This window comes from Vicugna pacos, chromosome 4, assembly GCF_048564905.1.
Source record: "Vicugna pacos chromosome 4, VicPac4, whole genome shotgun sequence".
In the NCBI taxonomy this organism is placed as follows: Eukaryota; Metazoa; Chordata; class Mammalia; order Artiodactyla; family Camelidae; genus Vicugna; species Vicugna pacos.
Genome location: NC_132990.1, coordinates 51,349,824 through 51,361,450, shown reverse-complemented (window position 1 = coordinate 51,361,450; position 11,627 = coordinate 51,349,824). Strand labels below are relative to the sequence as shown.

Genomic DNA, 11,627 nt, shown 5'->3' with positions numbered 1-11,627 from the left:
CTTGCCTGGTGATTCTGTTTCTCCTGCAGCGTCAAGCCGAGACCCAGAGAGTCACAGATGGGCAGCTGGGAGGGAGAGAGCAGGCAGCCTCATGCAGGGGTCCCTTGAGACAATCCTGGGCACTGGAGTGAGACAGACCCTAGGCCTGATATCAGCCCCACGACTCAGCAGCCACGTGACCTGGAACGAGTGACTTCCTGAGCTTCAGCCTTTTTTGTTTTTGTTTTTCATTGGTAAAGTGGAGACAGAAATACTTACCTTGCAGGATTATGAGGAAGGATGAATGGGATTTATGGTAAGTCTGATATTTAATAACTGAGAGCTTATATTTTATCCCAACCTCCTTGAGAGAAAAAGGCAAACTCGCCCAAAGTCATATATTGAGCCACAGTTGATCCTGTTTCTCATACTGGGGCTCTTCTGCCTGCCCCATGCTGCCTTCACCAAGTGGAAGACAACAGGCAGGAGCAGAGGAGCATGATGGGAAAATCTTCCTGTTCTCTCTGATCATCTCCCGGAGGGTAGCACCAGCGGCAGTGACAGGGTTAGCAAACCCACCCCAGGGCCTCTTCCACATCAGTGGTGGAGAATAAGGAACTGGGGAAAAAAGTCAAACAGAAGAAAGCACCTGGAAAAGATGTTTTTATGTTCACTTACGTGAAAAAAAAGAGGAATCAAAGAATATAGCATGAAGATATATGTGTCTCAGCAAATTCATCCTCATGAACCTGTTTGTTCAATCGCAGTTATAATTCAAGAATTGCCAAATGGAAGTCACAGAATCAGGGTGCAGGATCGGGGGGGGGAGGGCCACCAAGGGAAAGGTAGTAATTATGTGCTATTTCTTTTCTAGTTTCAGATCATTTGGCATTTAAACTTTTCCAGCAAGTCAGTTATATAAACAGATGCCATACTAAAATATGATTGTGTAAAAATATAAAACTCCTAAAGCATGATGGCAATAATATTTTAGGAAAAAAAACATTAAGGTCTGGTAATATCAGAAAATACAAATAGGATCATTTTGAGCGGTTCTGTTTCTCTTTATGAACAGCAGTTGCAAACAATGGATATATATTAAAGAATAAAGCATTCGGTCCGCACATAACTTAGAAAGGGGTAGCATTTCTTAACACTGACTTTGTAAGAATACATAAAGGACATCTTACACTCAGCAATGGTTAAAAGGAGGAAATTACTTTCCGAAGGATGCAGTGGGCAGGATGCCAGGCCTTTGTTTTCAACTTGCTCTTAACCATGTTGGGATGTGTTCACACTGCATGGGGTTTCCTGCAGAATCTAGCACCAATAGATGGATCAGATTTTATCTTTGATCTGAGTCCTTTATGTCTTCATTTTTGAGTGTACTGAGGTATGTTTTCTTTGGTTGCTGTTGTGATGAATATGTAATAAAAAAACTAATATTTACAACATTTAAACATTTTAGATTTCAGTGTCAACTCTTCACATAAGAAAAAATGGAAAACTCTTAAGAATCATGGGAAGGTGGTTACTTCCTCGCGTCTGTCATGAAACTGTTTTCAATACACAGAACAATAAGCCTATTAGCACAGCTGTACACTTTCTGGTCCAGAATCTTCCCCGTGCTCAAAGCGGAGGCCAAGCCTGTGACTGCCATGTCAGCGGTTCGCCATGCTTCACAGTATTGGTCCACGAGACGGACTCCGTGGGTGCTTGAACCGTGCCAAACCACCTTCTGGGGCCTAAAAAGGAATTTTGTTGTGTTACTTTCTGAAATGACCCTTCTTTGTGGTATATCTCGGTGATGAAATTGGCATAAGCCTAGTGAGTCAAGTCAAACTCCTCAACCGTCCAGAACTGGTTCACATCACCTGTCTTCATCACTGTTTTCAACTTTCACAGTATACTCCAACTGTATTCAGCTTGTTCTTGTTCTCAAGTCATACTCTCTGCTTTCGTGAATCTGAACTTTTGCTCACGTGGAGCAAGACTTCTTTCATTTTCAGACCAGCGATTCCTTCTTATCTTTCAAAGTTCATTAAATGCCTCCTCTTATAGGAAGCCTTCCTGGTTCTCACCACCAAGGGATGATGAATATTTCCTCTGTGCTCCTACCATCTTATCTGTTTCTCTATTTTCCAATTACAACATCTTGTTGAGAATTGTAGCTAATATCTTACCACAGACTATGAGCTTTGAAAGGGTAAGACCTATATAGGTTTATCACTGCGCCTTCTGGGCCTGGCATCTGGCCTGGCATAGAGTAGACACTGAGGAAAGGTTTGCTGAGTTGTTCTGTTCTTAAAAGCATACCTAGTTTTCAAAGAATCAGAGTGCAACTCACAGTATAGGGTTAAAAGATCACCAAGAATAGCATTACTTACCACTTATTAAGTGTCTACTGCATGCTAGATGTTCTCACACTTATCTTTTTATCCTCATAGCAATATTATGGTATAGATATGATTATCTTGCCCATTTGAAGGGTGAGGCAACTGAGGCTCAAAGAGTGGAAGTGCCTTGTCCGAGGTATTCTATTCAGTTACTGGACTCAGGCCTCCTGGCTCCAAGGTCAGGGCTTTTGCCATGGCCCTTGGCTTCCTCACTGAGGTTTTATGCTGGCAACATCCCAGAGGAGCAGCTGATAAAGGCATCCCATTGTTAGACTGTCTCCTGAAACCATCCATCACATGATATACTTCAAGGGCTGCCACCCCTACTTACCAAGAAGGGTCTGTCATTACATCTCGGCCATCAAAGGAATATATTGGAACGTGTGTATTGAATTGACCTCCATTGCCAGAAAAAATTGACCCCCAATTATTAAAAAGCACTTGGCCCTATGGAGACAAAATGCTACATTAGAATCATTATACAAACAGCCTGCAGATGGACTAGCTATTATCCATTTTTCAAGGCTCAGAAGCCCCCAGCCCCAACCCTAGAGCCTGAACAGAGTGAGAACTCAGGAAATGCTTGTGGCTTGATTTTCTGATCCATCCTTGAATCTTTTTGGCTTTACTGTCTTATTTCTTGAGGTCATTTCTCTTATTACATGTGTATAATAGCTCCTACACATCAAAAGTGTGTTTGAGGTATTTATTATTGCTATTTTAAACATTTTATTTGTATATACTGAGCTTCAAATCTGTACCAAGCTTGTGCCAACCTACATGTGGGGGAAGTGGAGATGAATCTCCTACTCTTTCTTCTGAAGGAGCCCAATTTCCCCCAGTTATTTGTATTTCAAGAATAAACAGCCTGAGTGGGTGAAGGTGGTAGAAGAGAACCTTGGAAGAGGCGATGGAAAGTGCTGGGTGTGGGGTCAGGAATGGACTTGCCAGCCTCAAGGTTCCAAACTGGAGTATGGGGTTCACAGGGACCAAAGGGCCTTGAAGTACTTTTGACACCCTAGTTAGAGGTCAGGACCCAGGATGCAGTGAGCAGCAACAGTGCTGTCCCTCTGCATCCCAAGGAGTAAGCCATTTCCGTGGTGTAACTGAGGGATGCTGCGAGGCATGGTGTTGCCAGTGAATGAGGGCAGAGAAATATCTGAGAGCACCAAACCAGGCTGCAGGATAGAGTGGCTCTGCTCTGGGACCAGTGCTCACCAGCGATTCTATGGTGCCACTCAGTCAATGCTCCACAGAAGGCACCCTCGGGTGGAATCAAGAACCTCAGACCTGGGAGTCAAGGAAACTAATTCTGGTTTGTATTGACTTTGAGCAAACTGCTTTCTCCCTGTGAGCCTCAGTTTCCCCATCTGACAAACTGAGAAAAGAGTAACTCCCATTGTTACTACAAGTATCTATTAAGATAATGGACATTAAGAGCTTTGTAAACAAACAAAAAAGCTCTATAAATAAAAGAGGTTATTACTATCACTTCTGTCTGCTCCAAGGGTCATAAACCATCCAAGCAGGAAGGGCCAGTGTGCATATAAGGAAACTGAGGTCCAGAGAGGGAAAGTAACCCACCCAAAGTCACACAGCTAATCAGGGCCTTGAAACAGCACACTTCTGATGGTGTCACGAGTGGCAAGAGCCTCCAACCCCTGTGGAGACCAGTGCATCTGGGAGGCAATGAGAACAAGATTTATTTTTACCTTGAGGTTCACTATTGGAAGGCTGTATCTCTCTGCTTTCCTCACAACTGTGGAGAGATCTTGCAAATGGGAGGATAAGAATGCTCGGTAGGTGGACAATAGTCCCGCAGCCCTGGCCTGCTGGAAGCACTGAAAATCAGCTCGGATGTCCCCAGAAAATGGCATGTTCAGAGCAACCAAGTGCAGCTGAAAAAAAATGAGAGAAAAGACAGTGCAGCTGAAGAGATACAAGCAAACTGCAACCCCCATCACAGTCTCATGTCCCTAAAAAGATCCCAGACTTACTGTAATGGAAGGCACACTAGAGGTCACCTTGTTCAACCTCTACCTGACACTGGAATTCTAGTCCCTGTTTGACCATCTCCAGTGAAGGAGATCTCAGGTCTCCCAAAGCAGCCTGTGTCAGCAATCTGAACAGCTCTAAACAGTAGTGATTTCTTCCATATATGAGAAAAACAGAAAAAATGAAGCACTTCAGAGATCCGAACCCAGGCTGCAGGCAGGTCATGTGTCGGAGACTTCTGGGTCTGCCCCTAGGTGAGTTTCTAGGAGGTTTTTAAGATGGCTTTGACCCTAGATCTCAGAGCTACATCAAGCTATCTGCCTCCCCCTCTTTCCTTCCACCTCCTGAGTAGGCCTGGGCAGATCATGAGGGGCCAGAGGGAAAAGGCACTGAAAGGAGAAGGTCATGATTATATTACTAAGACTGCTGGGACAGACCCTTTTGGAAACCAGGGGTCAAACAGTAATTCTAGCCTCACATTCCTGCCATCTTGGTCAGCAGCCTGAATAAAAGCCATTCCATAATCTGTTTTCTCCCACATTTTCTCTCCCCAAAACCAGCCTTCCTCTGCAGCCCTCTCTCCTAACCCTGTCTGCTGACCCTCCGGAATACATTTCATAGTCAAGGAGCAGACATCCCCTTTCTCAATCTCAGGTCAGGAGTAACTTTTATCTCATTAGCACAGAGCTGGGGACGGCTGATGTGGGGCCCAAACCCAAGCTGCCAGAAAAGAAAAATATCAGTATCTTAAACCTGTCTTCCCCCCTCTTCTGTGAATGAAGACTGGGGCCCCCAGGAAGGAGGCCCTAGGGTCTCATCACCCTGCAGCCAGTGTGCTTCTGGCTACACCCAAGGGCAGTCACAATAGGCCTGGATGGAACCCACTTCCCTGATCACAGGGGACACCTCGGAAAGGGGCAGCGGTGACCGTGGTGGCCTCCTGCCACACCTTTAATCCCACCCCTCCCCCTCCCCTTCTTTCTTTAAGGAAGGGCACTGAGAAAAGTCTGGAATGAGGTCTGCTGCTTCTGAATGGTGGGACAGAGGGTTTTTGTGTTCTCATGTTTCTTGATCTTTAACTGCTGGAACATCTCTATCATGAATAGACATCATTTTTAAGAAGACAATGACACTTCAACAATCAGATGTTAAAACACTTGTTTTGTGGATGGTTATAGTTTTGTAAAATTATAAGTGATTCCTTATCTTCCTCTCCATTCTTTTTAGTCATTGTCCAAATTTTCTATAATGCATGTATATTACTTTAAGGCTTATAAAATAATACTAAAGAAAAATTTTTCAGCAACTGCCCTATCGTCTCTCCCCTCATAGCTAAGTGTTTTGAAGGGTCACCTATATTTGCTTCTCTGTTTCCACACCTCCCATCTACTCTGTAACCAACTAGAATCTTGTTGGTGTCCCTCCACGCTACAGAAATGCTTTCCTCTAGTTTCTCAATCTGAACGAACCCTTTAGGTCTTCTGATGGGCCTCTTAGCGGCTGTCGGTTGGCACTGTTGGCTGCTACCCTGCTTGGTGCTCTTTATTCCTCTCTGATGACGGCTTCTCAGTTTCCTTCTTGTATTTCAGTTCCTTTTTGTTTTTGCTCCTCACAGTCCAATCTCTTCTCACCATACAGATTCTCTTTTGGGAATCCTACCAACTCCAACCCAGTTGCCATGGCTCTGCTGAAGACCCCCAAGTCTCTGTCTCTAGACCAGACCCCCTGCAGAGTTGCAGCCCTTCAGATTCTATTTCCTTCCAGTGGTCTCCACCCAGATATCTGACAGATACTGCAGACTCACTACGCCCCACGGTGAGTTCCTGATCAGTGGACATGATAGGAAACGTGTTTCTGTTGTCTGCCAAGCCCATGCCTTGTTCTTTGAAAGTGTCCCCACAAGACTTGCTAAAAAGAGTGACCTTAGGCCATTCAATCTCATTCTCTTGGCTGCTCTAGATTTGGCCAGGAGTAGGCCACTGACCGCAGATGATCCATGTAGACTATCTCTCCTAAGATTCTGAACGGAATCAGGCAGTGCTGGGCTGTGCAGCACTAAGATCACACAGAGTTGGGGCCAGGATCAGTGCCAAGGCAACCCAAAGCCATGTGCACGCTTTGCAGATGTAACCTACGTCCATGTTCTGGGGTGGTGGGGGGAGGGAAGGCAGGAAGAAAGCACTTTGCCGAGGCTGATCTGTAGAGACAGTGGAACAGACTAATAGCACAGACAAGAGCCCAGAGGCTCGCTGTACTTCCTGCAAGTGAGTTCCATGAGGCTCCCAGGATTACCTGAACAAAATCTTCACTTATGCTGGTAAAGGAACAGGATGCGAGTTTCTAGGCTTAGCACAAAATGATCCGTGGAAAGCGGTCTATCACCACTCAAGTACCTAGGCAGAAACCTGGGCATCATGCCTGATGACCCCCATCCTCACAGTGACCAGATGTGTCACTCCTGCCTCCTTTTATTTCTCTCCCATCTGCCCACTTTTCTCCATGTTCACTGCTGGGACCCTCGTTCAGATAGTACAGTAACCACCTAACTGCCCTTGGGTCCCCAGTCCTGTCACCTCTAATCTATTTGTACGTTATAAGCAAGATAATTTCTGAAATGCCAATCTTACACACCCTTGTCTTGCTTAAGACCCTTCAGTGCTCCCCACCACTCAGTGAAAAAGGCCAAAGCCCCTGGAGTGGCTTACAGGTCCTTCATGATTGACCTCGCCTTCTGCAGACTGTACATCTCCCTCCCCTGCCTTGAACTCCACTCCTTCAGCAAGACTGACACATTGGGAATTGGAGAAATGTAAGTGCTCGCCCTTGCTTCCTTCGGTTCCATATTCTCTCTGCCTGGGACTCCCACTCTCCTCCCCCTCCCTGGCCCTCTCCTGCTCTCAACTGTCCTTTAGGTCTTGATTTAGAGGTCATTTCCTCCAAAGAAGGTAGACTTCTTTGGCCTTTCAAGCACCCTGTGTTTGCCTCGCCCAAACAACTTATCACACTGCACTGGAATGACCTACTTTCTGTTCACCTCTCGCGCAAGTCTACACGCATCTTGAGGGGAGGAACTGTGTGCCAAGCACAAGGCCTGGCACATGGTAAACACACAGGCAGCATCTGCAGGGTAAATGCATGCATAGTACTTACTGCAGGCCTGCCGTAACTGACACTTGAAACAGACATCAGAGGCAGCTGAGGCTGATGAGGCTGTTACGTAAAAGAAGAAAAACAAACAGTCCTGAGTATGTATTCAGTCTTGTCTTCAGCATACATTTCTTGAGAAGCTGCTTTAAACAGTCTGTCATGGGCTTTGGACCACGCTCTACTGTGAAGAGTTTTATGCACGCATGAAAAATGATCCTCTGAAAGGGAGGGGATATTCTCAAGACTTAGAAATCAAGGAAGCAGAAGCCCCATGTTTTACCACCAACTCATTCACTTAATAGAGCAAGGCACCTCTTCAGAGCCTCAGCTTCCTCACATGCAAATCGAGAATGACAGTACCTGCCTCAAAAGGTAGCTGTCGGGTTAAAAAAGTAGACGATGTAAGTTGCTGGTGTTCTTATCAGGCAAGGAAGTCTCTGTGCCAAATATTAAAGGGTTCTTCTAGATTGCTTATGCAAACTATGATTTCACAGATACATAAACTGAGGCCGAGAGAAGGGAAGTCCCTTGCCCAAGAGGATTCAGCCACAACGTGGGACCAGCAGGTCTTCAGCCTCTAGGTCCGGTTCTCCCTCCATCTATTGTGAGAACATTCTGTTGGCACTTGGTAATTTCTGGGCTTCTGCCAGACAGCGAACCACACAGAGCTGGCTGTCTAGAGTCTGGAGAGCTTAATACTGTTTCCAAGGGGGACCCAGTACATGCTGATGAATGAAGGAGCCAGAGGTAAAGCAGGGAAGCCACTCACATTGCTGGAAAGTGCAGGGGGCGGAGGGCTGTCATCCGGGATGGGGATCAGTTCTCCCAGCTTTAAGGAAAAGTGGACATTGAAAAATGACACACCAAAAAAAAAAAAAAAAAAGAAAGAAAGAAAAAGAAAATGACAAATCAACTACAAACCGTTTGCCTATTTTCAAAAGCGAAAAATGGCATTTACAGAAATGGACTGTTATTTTTAGGGGGTATTTGGAGGCAGTTTGTTAAAGGAAGTTTAAGAATTACCTGTAACTTTTTCCAACCATCTCGGACACGAATGAAGAACTCGGTGCTGTCCCTCAGGTAGATGAACGTCCCTTCTATAACCAAATGCGCTTTCTGTAACATGTCATCCATGTTGCTCAAAGCTGTAACCTGTCAGATAATGTTAAATTCCAACACTGCAGTGAGCGTTAGAGCGGTACACAATTTGAAGAACTGGTCTCTTTGTAAAGTCAAATATGAGCCACCCCTTCCCAGTCATTGAAGAGGCTGACTGTGACTTAGAGAGACATATAACTTCATTAATAACCAAAAGACTTTCTCGCTGAGAAAACAAAAATATGCATTACTTGGAAACACAAACCTTAGTCACAATAAACAAAGTAAAACAAGGAAGACATTTAAAAACTGTAAACAGAGCTGGCTTTGTTGGGCGTTGGTATCGGTAAAATCATCATTAAGTTTTGCCCCTTCCATTTGTGTGAGCCGCACAGCGAGCGGACCTGACACTGTTAAACATGTTATATGCACGCATGCTGCTCCTTAAAGAGTTTCAGATTGGTTTTCACTTGGAGTAAGAAATGCAAGTAAGTGAGCAATTCTGTTTAGGTCTTGAACCTTTTTTTTTTTTTTTTTGGCATGGCTAGGTAGTTCCAATATTAAATACACAACAGAAAACGGTGGAGGAGGGTCTGCCGTTTCTCTGACCAGGAACTGCCAAAGATTAGACGGGCATCTTGGCCTATCCATGCACAGAACATAGAAGTTGGAAAAATCGATCGAAAAGTATCAAGTCTTGGAGAAATACCAGCCAAGGGAGCTATTCTTTTTCTCCTCAAACGAGAATGATTTTAAAAACTTAATCTTCACCTCGCCTTGAAGATAATGACTTTTTGCATCCAAATGGCTTAGACATTCCCCAAAGGCACCAAACATCAAAATTCCATCAATTGTTGGACAGTTCTTCATCTGGCAGTCAAAACCTCCAACTAAAATCCAGCAAAGACCAAAGAGCAGTCCTAAGACTCCTGACATCCTTAGGAGTTGTTTGCCCCTCTTCCTGTGCGTCACAATAACCTCTGTGCCACACCTGCTCCGGGGATCTGCAGGGCAACGGAGGTACGAGAAACATCCTTTGGTAGAGTGGAGAAGGCTGAATCACCCAGGTGAAATGTGACCAGCACAGGACTCCTGGGATACTGTTTACACTTTTGTGCTTATGTCTTGTGATGTGATGCAACTCTAGGCAATTAAGGATTAGAAGGGTGCAATTTAAATCATAAATGATTTTGTAGTCTGTACCTTCTTAGTTAGTAAGTCATTCAAAGAGATGATAGATAACCTTCTTCTGGGGAATTTCACCCATTCTGTTGTCACAGAGGCCTAACTCCAACATAGAAGGTGTGCCAGCCCCTAAACACTGCAGCTAAAGCTCTAAGGAGACCCATGCAAAGCAGAAGGATGAAGACACGCTAATAACACTGACCAGGTTTCTGGTTCCGGGAAGCCCTGGCTGTCCTGGAGGGCCAGGTGGACCTGGAAGGGCCACAGCTAAGACAAAGGAGAGAAGAGAAGTTACCAAAAACACACTCTCTGCAACATGCCTCTGAGGTCAGCTGGTCACAGAGGGGAGTGTTCGCCACCCTACTCAGCGCTATAAAGCGCGGCACCTTTTAACCGACTCTTAGGAGCTCTGTGCCCAGCATATGACTCAGCCACACTGATGGCTTTAGGGCAGAGCTGAGATTCTTGATCGTAGCCCTGGATGAAGTCATGCCTTTTCGGCTTTAAAAGTGAATATATCCCTATTGTTACTGTTGTTTGTGTAAGTCAGTCTGAGTTGAGTTTTCTGTCACTTGCAACCCAAAATGCCCTGACTCATACAACTTACTTCTCCCAAGAGACAAGGAGGTCATTACTGAACAGAGGTAGCAGACTCAGAAAGAAGGAGAGAAGGTGTCAGGCTGTAGGAGAGCAGGGTAGGGGCCCTGGCCTTCCAGCCAGGAGACTCGAGTCTCTGATCTGCCTATTCTTAGCAGTGTGACTTGGGGCGGCAACAAGCCCCCTGAACCCCAGCTTCCTCATCTGTGAAATGTAAACAGGTATTTCTTCTTCACTAGGCTGTGTTGAGATGTGAGACAAATACTAGCTAGGAATGCACTTTGCAAATTATACAGCATCCAACTAGAGGTTCTTAGCTTTTAAAGAATCACAGTGCCCTTTAAATCAGATCACTGCATGAGATTTTTCAGGTCACTGCAAGGGAGTCTGCAATTCTGACACAGGACTTGAAAATTCTTACATAGGTGGTGAAGGTCTAGTGGAGAGAGGGTCTGAGGACTTGGATTTGGACCCCAGCCGCGTCTCTTCCTAGTATTTGTGAACTTCAGCCAGTCTCTTAACCTCTCTGAGCTTCGGTGCCTTCATCCATGAAATGAGTTTTCTAATCTGATCCATTTCACCCCTCCCAGGGTTGCTGTGAAGATCAAATGGGATGATGGGTATGGGAGTGTTCTGTAAACTGTGAACTGCCATACAGGATGGGAAGGGCCATCCCTTTCAAAGCAGCAAGGAGCCCCGGGCCCCCAGCTTAGGGCTCCTGTGGACAAGAGTCTCTGCATCCTGTTCTCACCCTGCAATGCCCCTCAGGCTCCTGCACTTCCAAGTTTTTCCCTCAAGGTTGAACAGGCACCTATGGTTTTATCCACCCAGCACCTTCCTTCCTTACAGGACCAGTAAGGATTCTCCTGAGATCTTCCCCTCACTCTACAACCATCCAGGTCCAGAAGGAGCTGTCACGTTCTCATGTGATTCAGCCTCCTGGCCACAGGAGACTGGTCCAAGGTAGGGCATCTGGCCCAAGACAGGTCAACCAGAGTCCTTCCCCAGAACTACCCTACCCAGGACTTTTCAAACTGAAACTGAGAAGGGCGGCCAAAATTTCTGGATGACAGTGGGAGCCATCGGTTGTCAGTATTTCCTGCCATGCAGAGGATGTGGTCTGTGGCGAAGCAGCATGAGGCTGCCTTTGGAAAGAAGCTGAGAAAGAGATGGTCAGACAAACCTCGCAGGGGCTGAATCCCTGGGTCTGGCTGTACCTGAAGTCTCACT

The 11,627-nt window shown here is 45.6% G+C and overlaps 1 protein-coding gene across 1 annotated transcript in view; it reads right to left on the bottom strand.

The window, feature by feature from the left end:
* Nucleotides 1-624: 624 nt before the first annotated feature.
* COL15A1 (collagen type XV alpha 1 chain) overlaps nucleotides 625-11,627 on the bottom strand; it is a 97,609-nt gene continuing 86,606 nt past the window's right edge. Inside the window, exons 35-41 of the mRNA XM_072959808.1 lie at nucleotides 10,003-10,067; nucleotides 8,541-8,669; nucleotides 8,287-8,346; nucleotides 7,521-7,580; nucleotides 4,088-4,273; nucleotides 2,707-2,822; nucleotides 625-1,724 (exon numbers count right to left, since the gene is read on the bottom strand). Of these exons, the coding sequence (XP_072815909.1) occupies nucleotides 1,511-1,724; nucleotides 2,707-2,822; nucleotides 4,088-4,273; nucleotides 7,521-7,580; nucleotides 8,287-8,346; nucleotides 8,541-8,669; nucleotides 10,003-10,067 (830 nt within the window). The 3' untranslated portion in view covers nucleotides 625-1,510. The remainder of the gene's footprint in view (nucleotides 1,725-2,706; nucleotides 2,823-4,087; nucleotides 4,274-7,520; nucleotides 7,581-8,286; nucleotides 8,347-8,540; nucleotides 8,670-10,002; nucleotides 10,068-11,627) is intronic.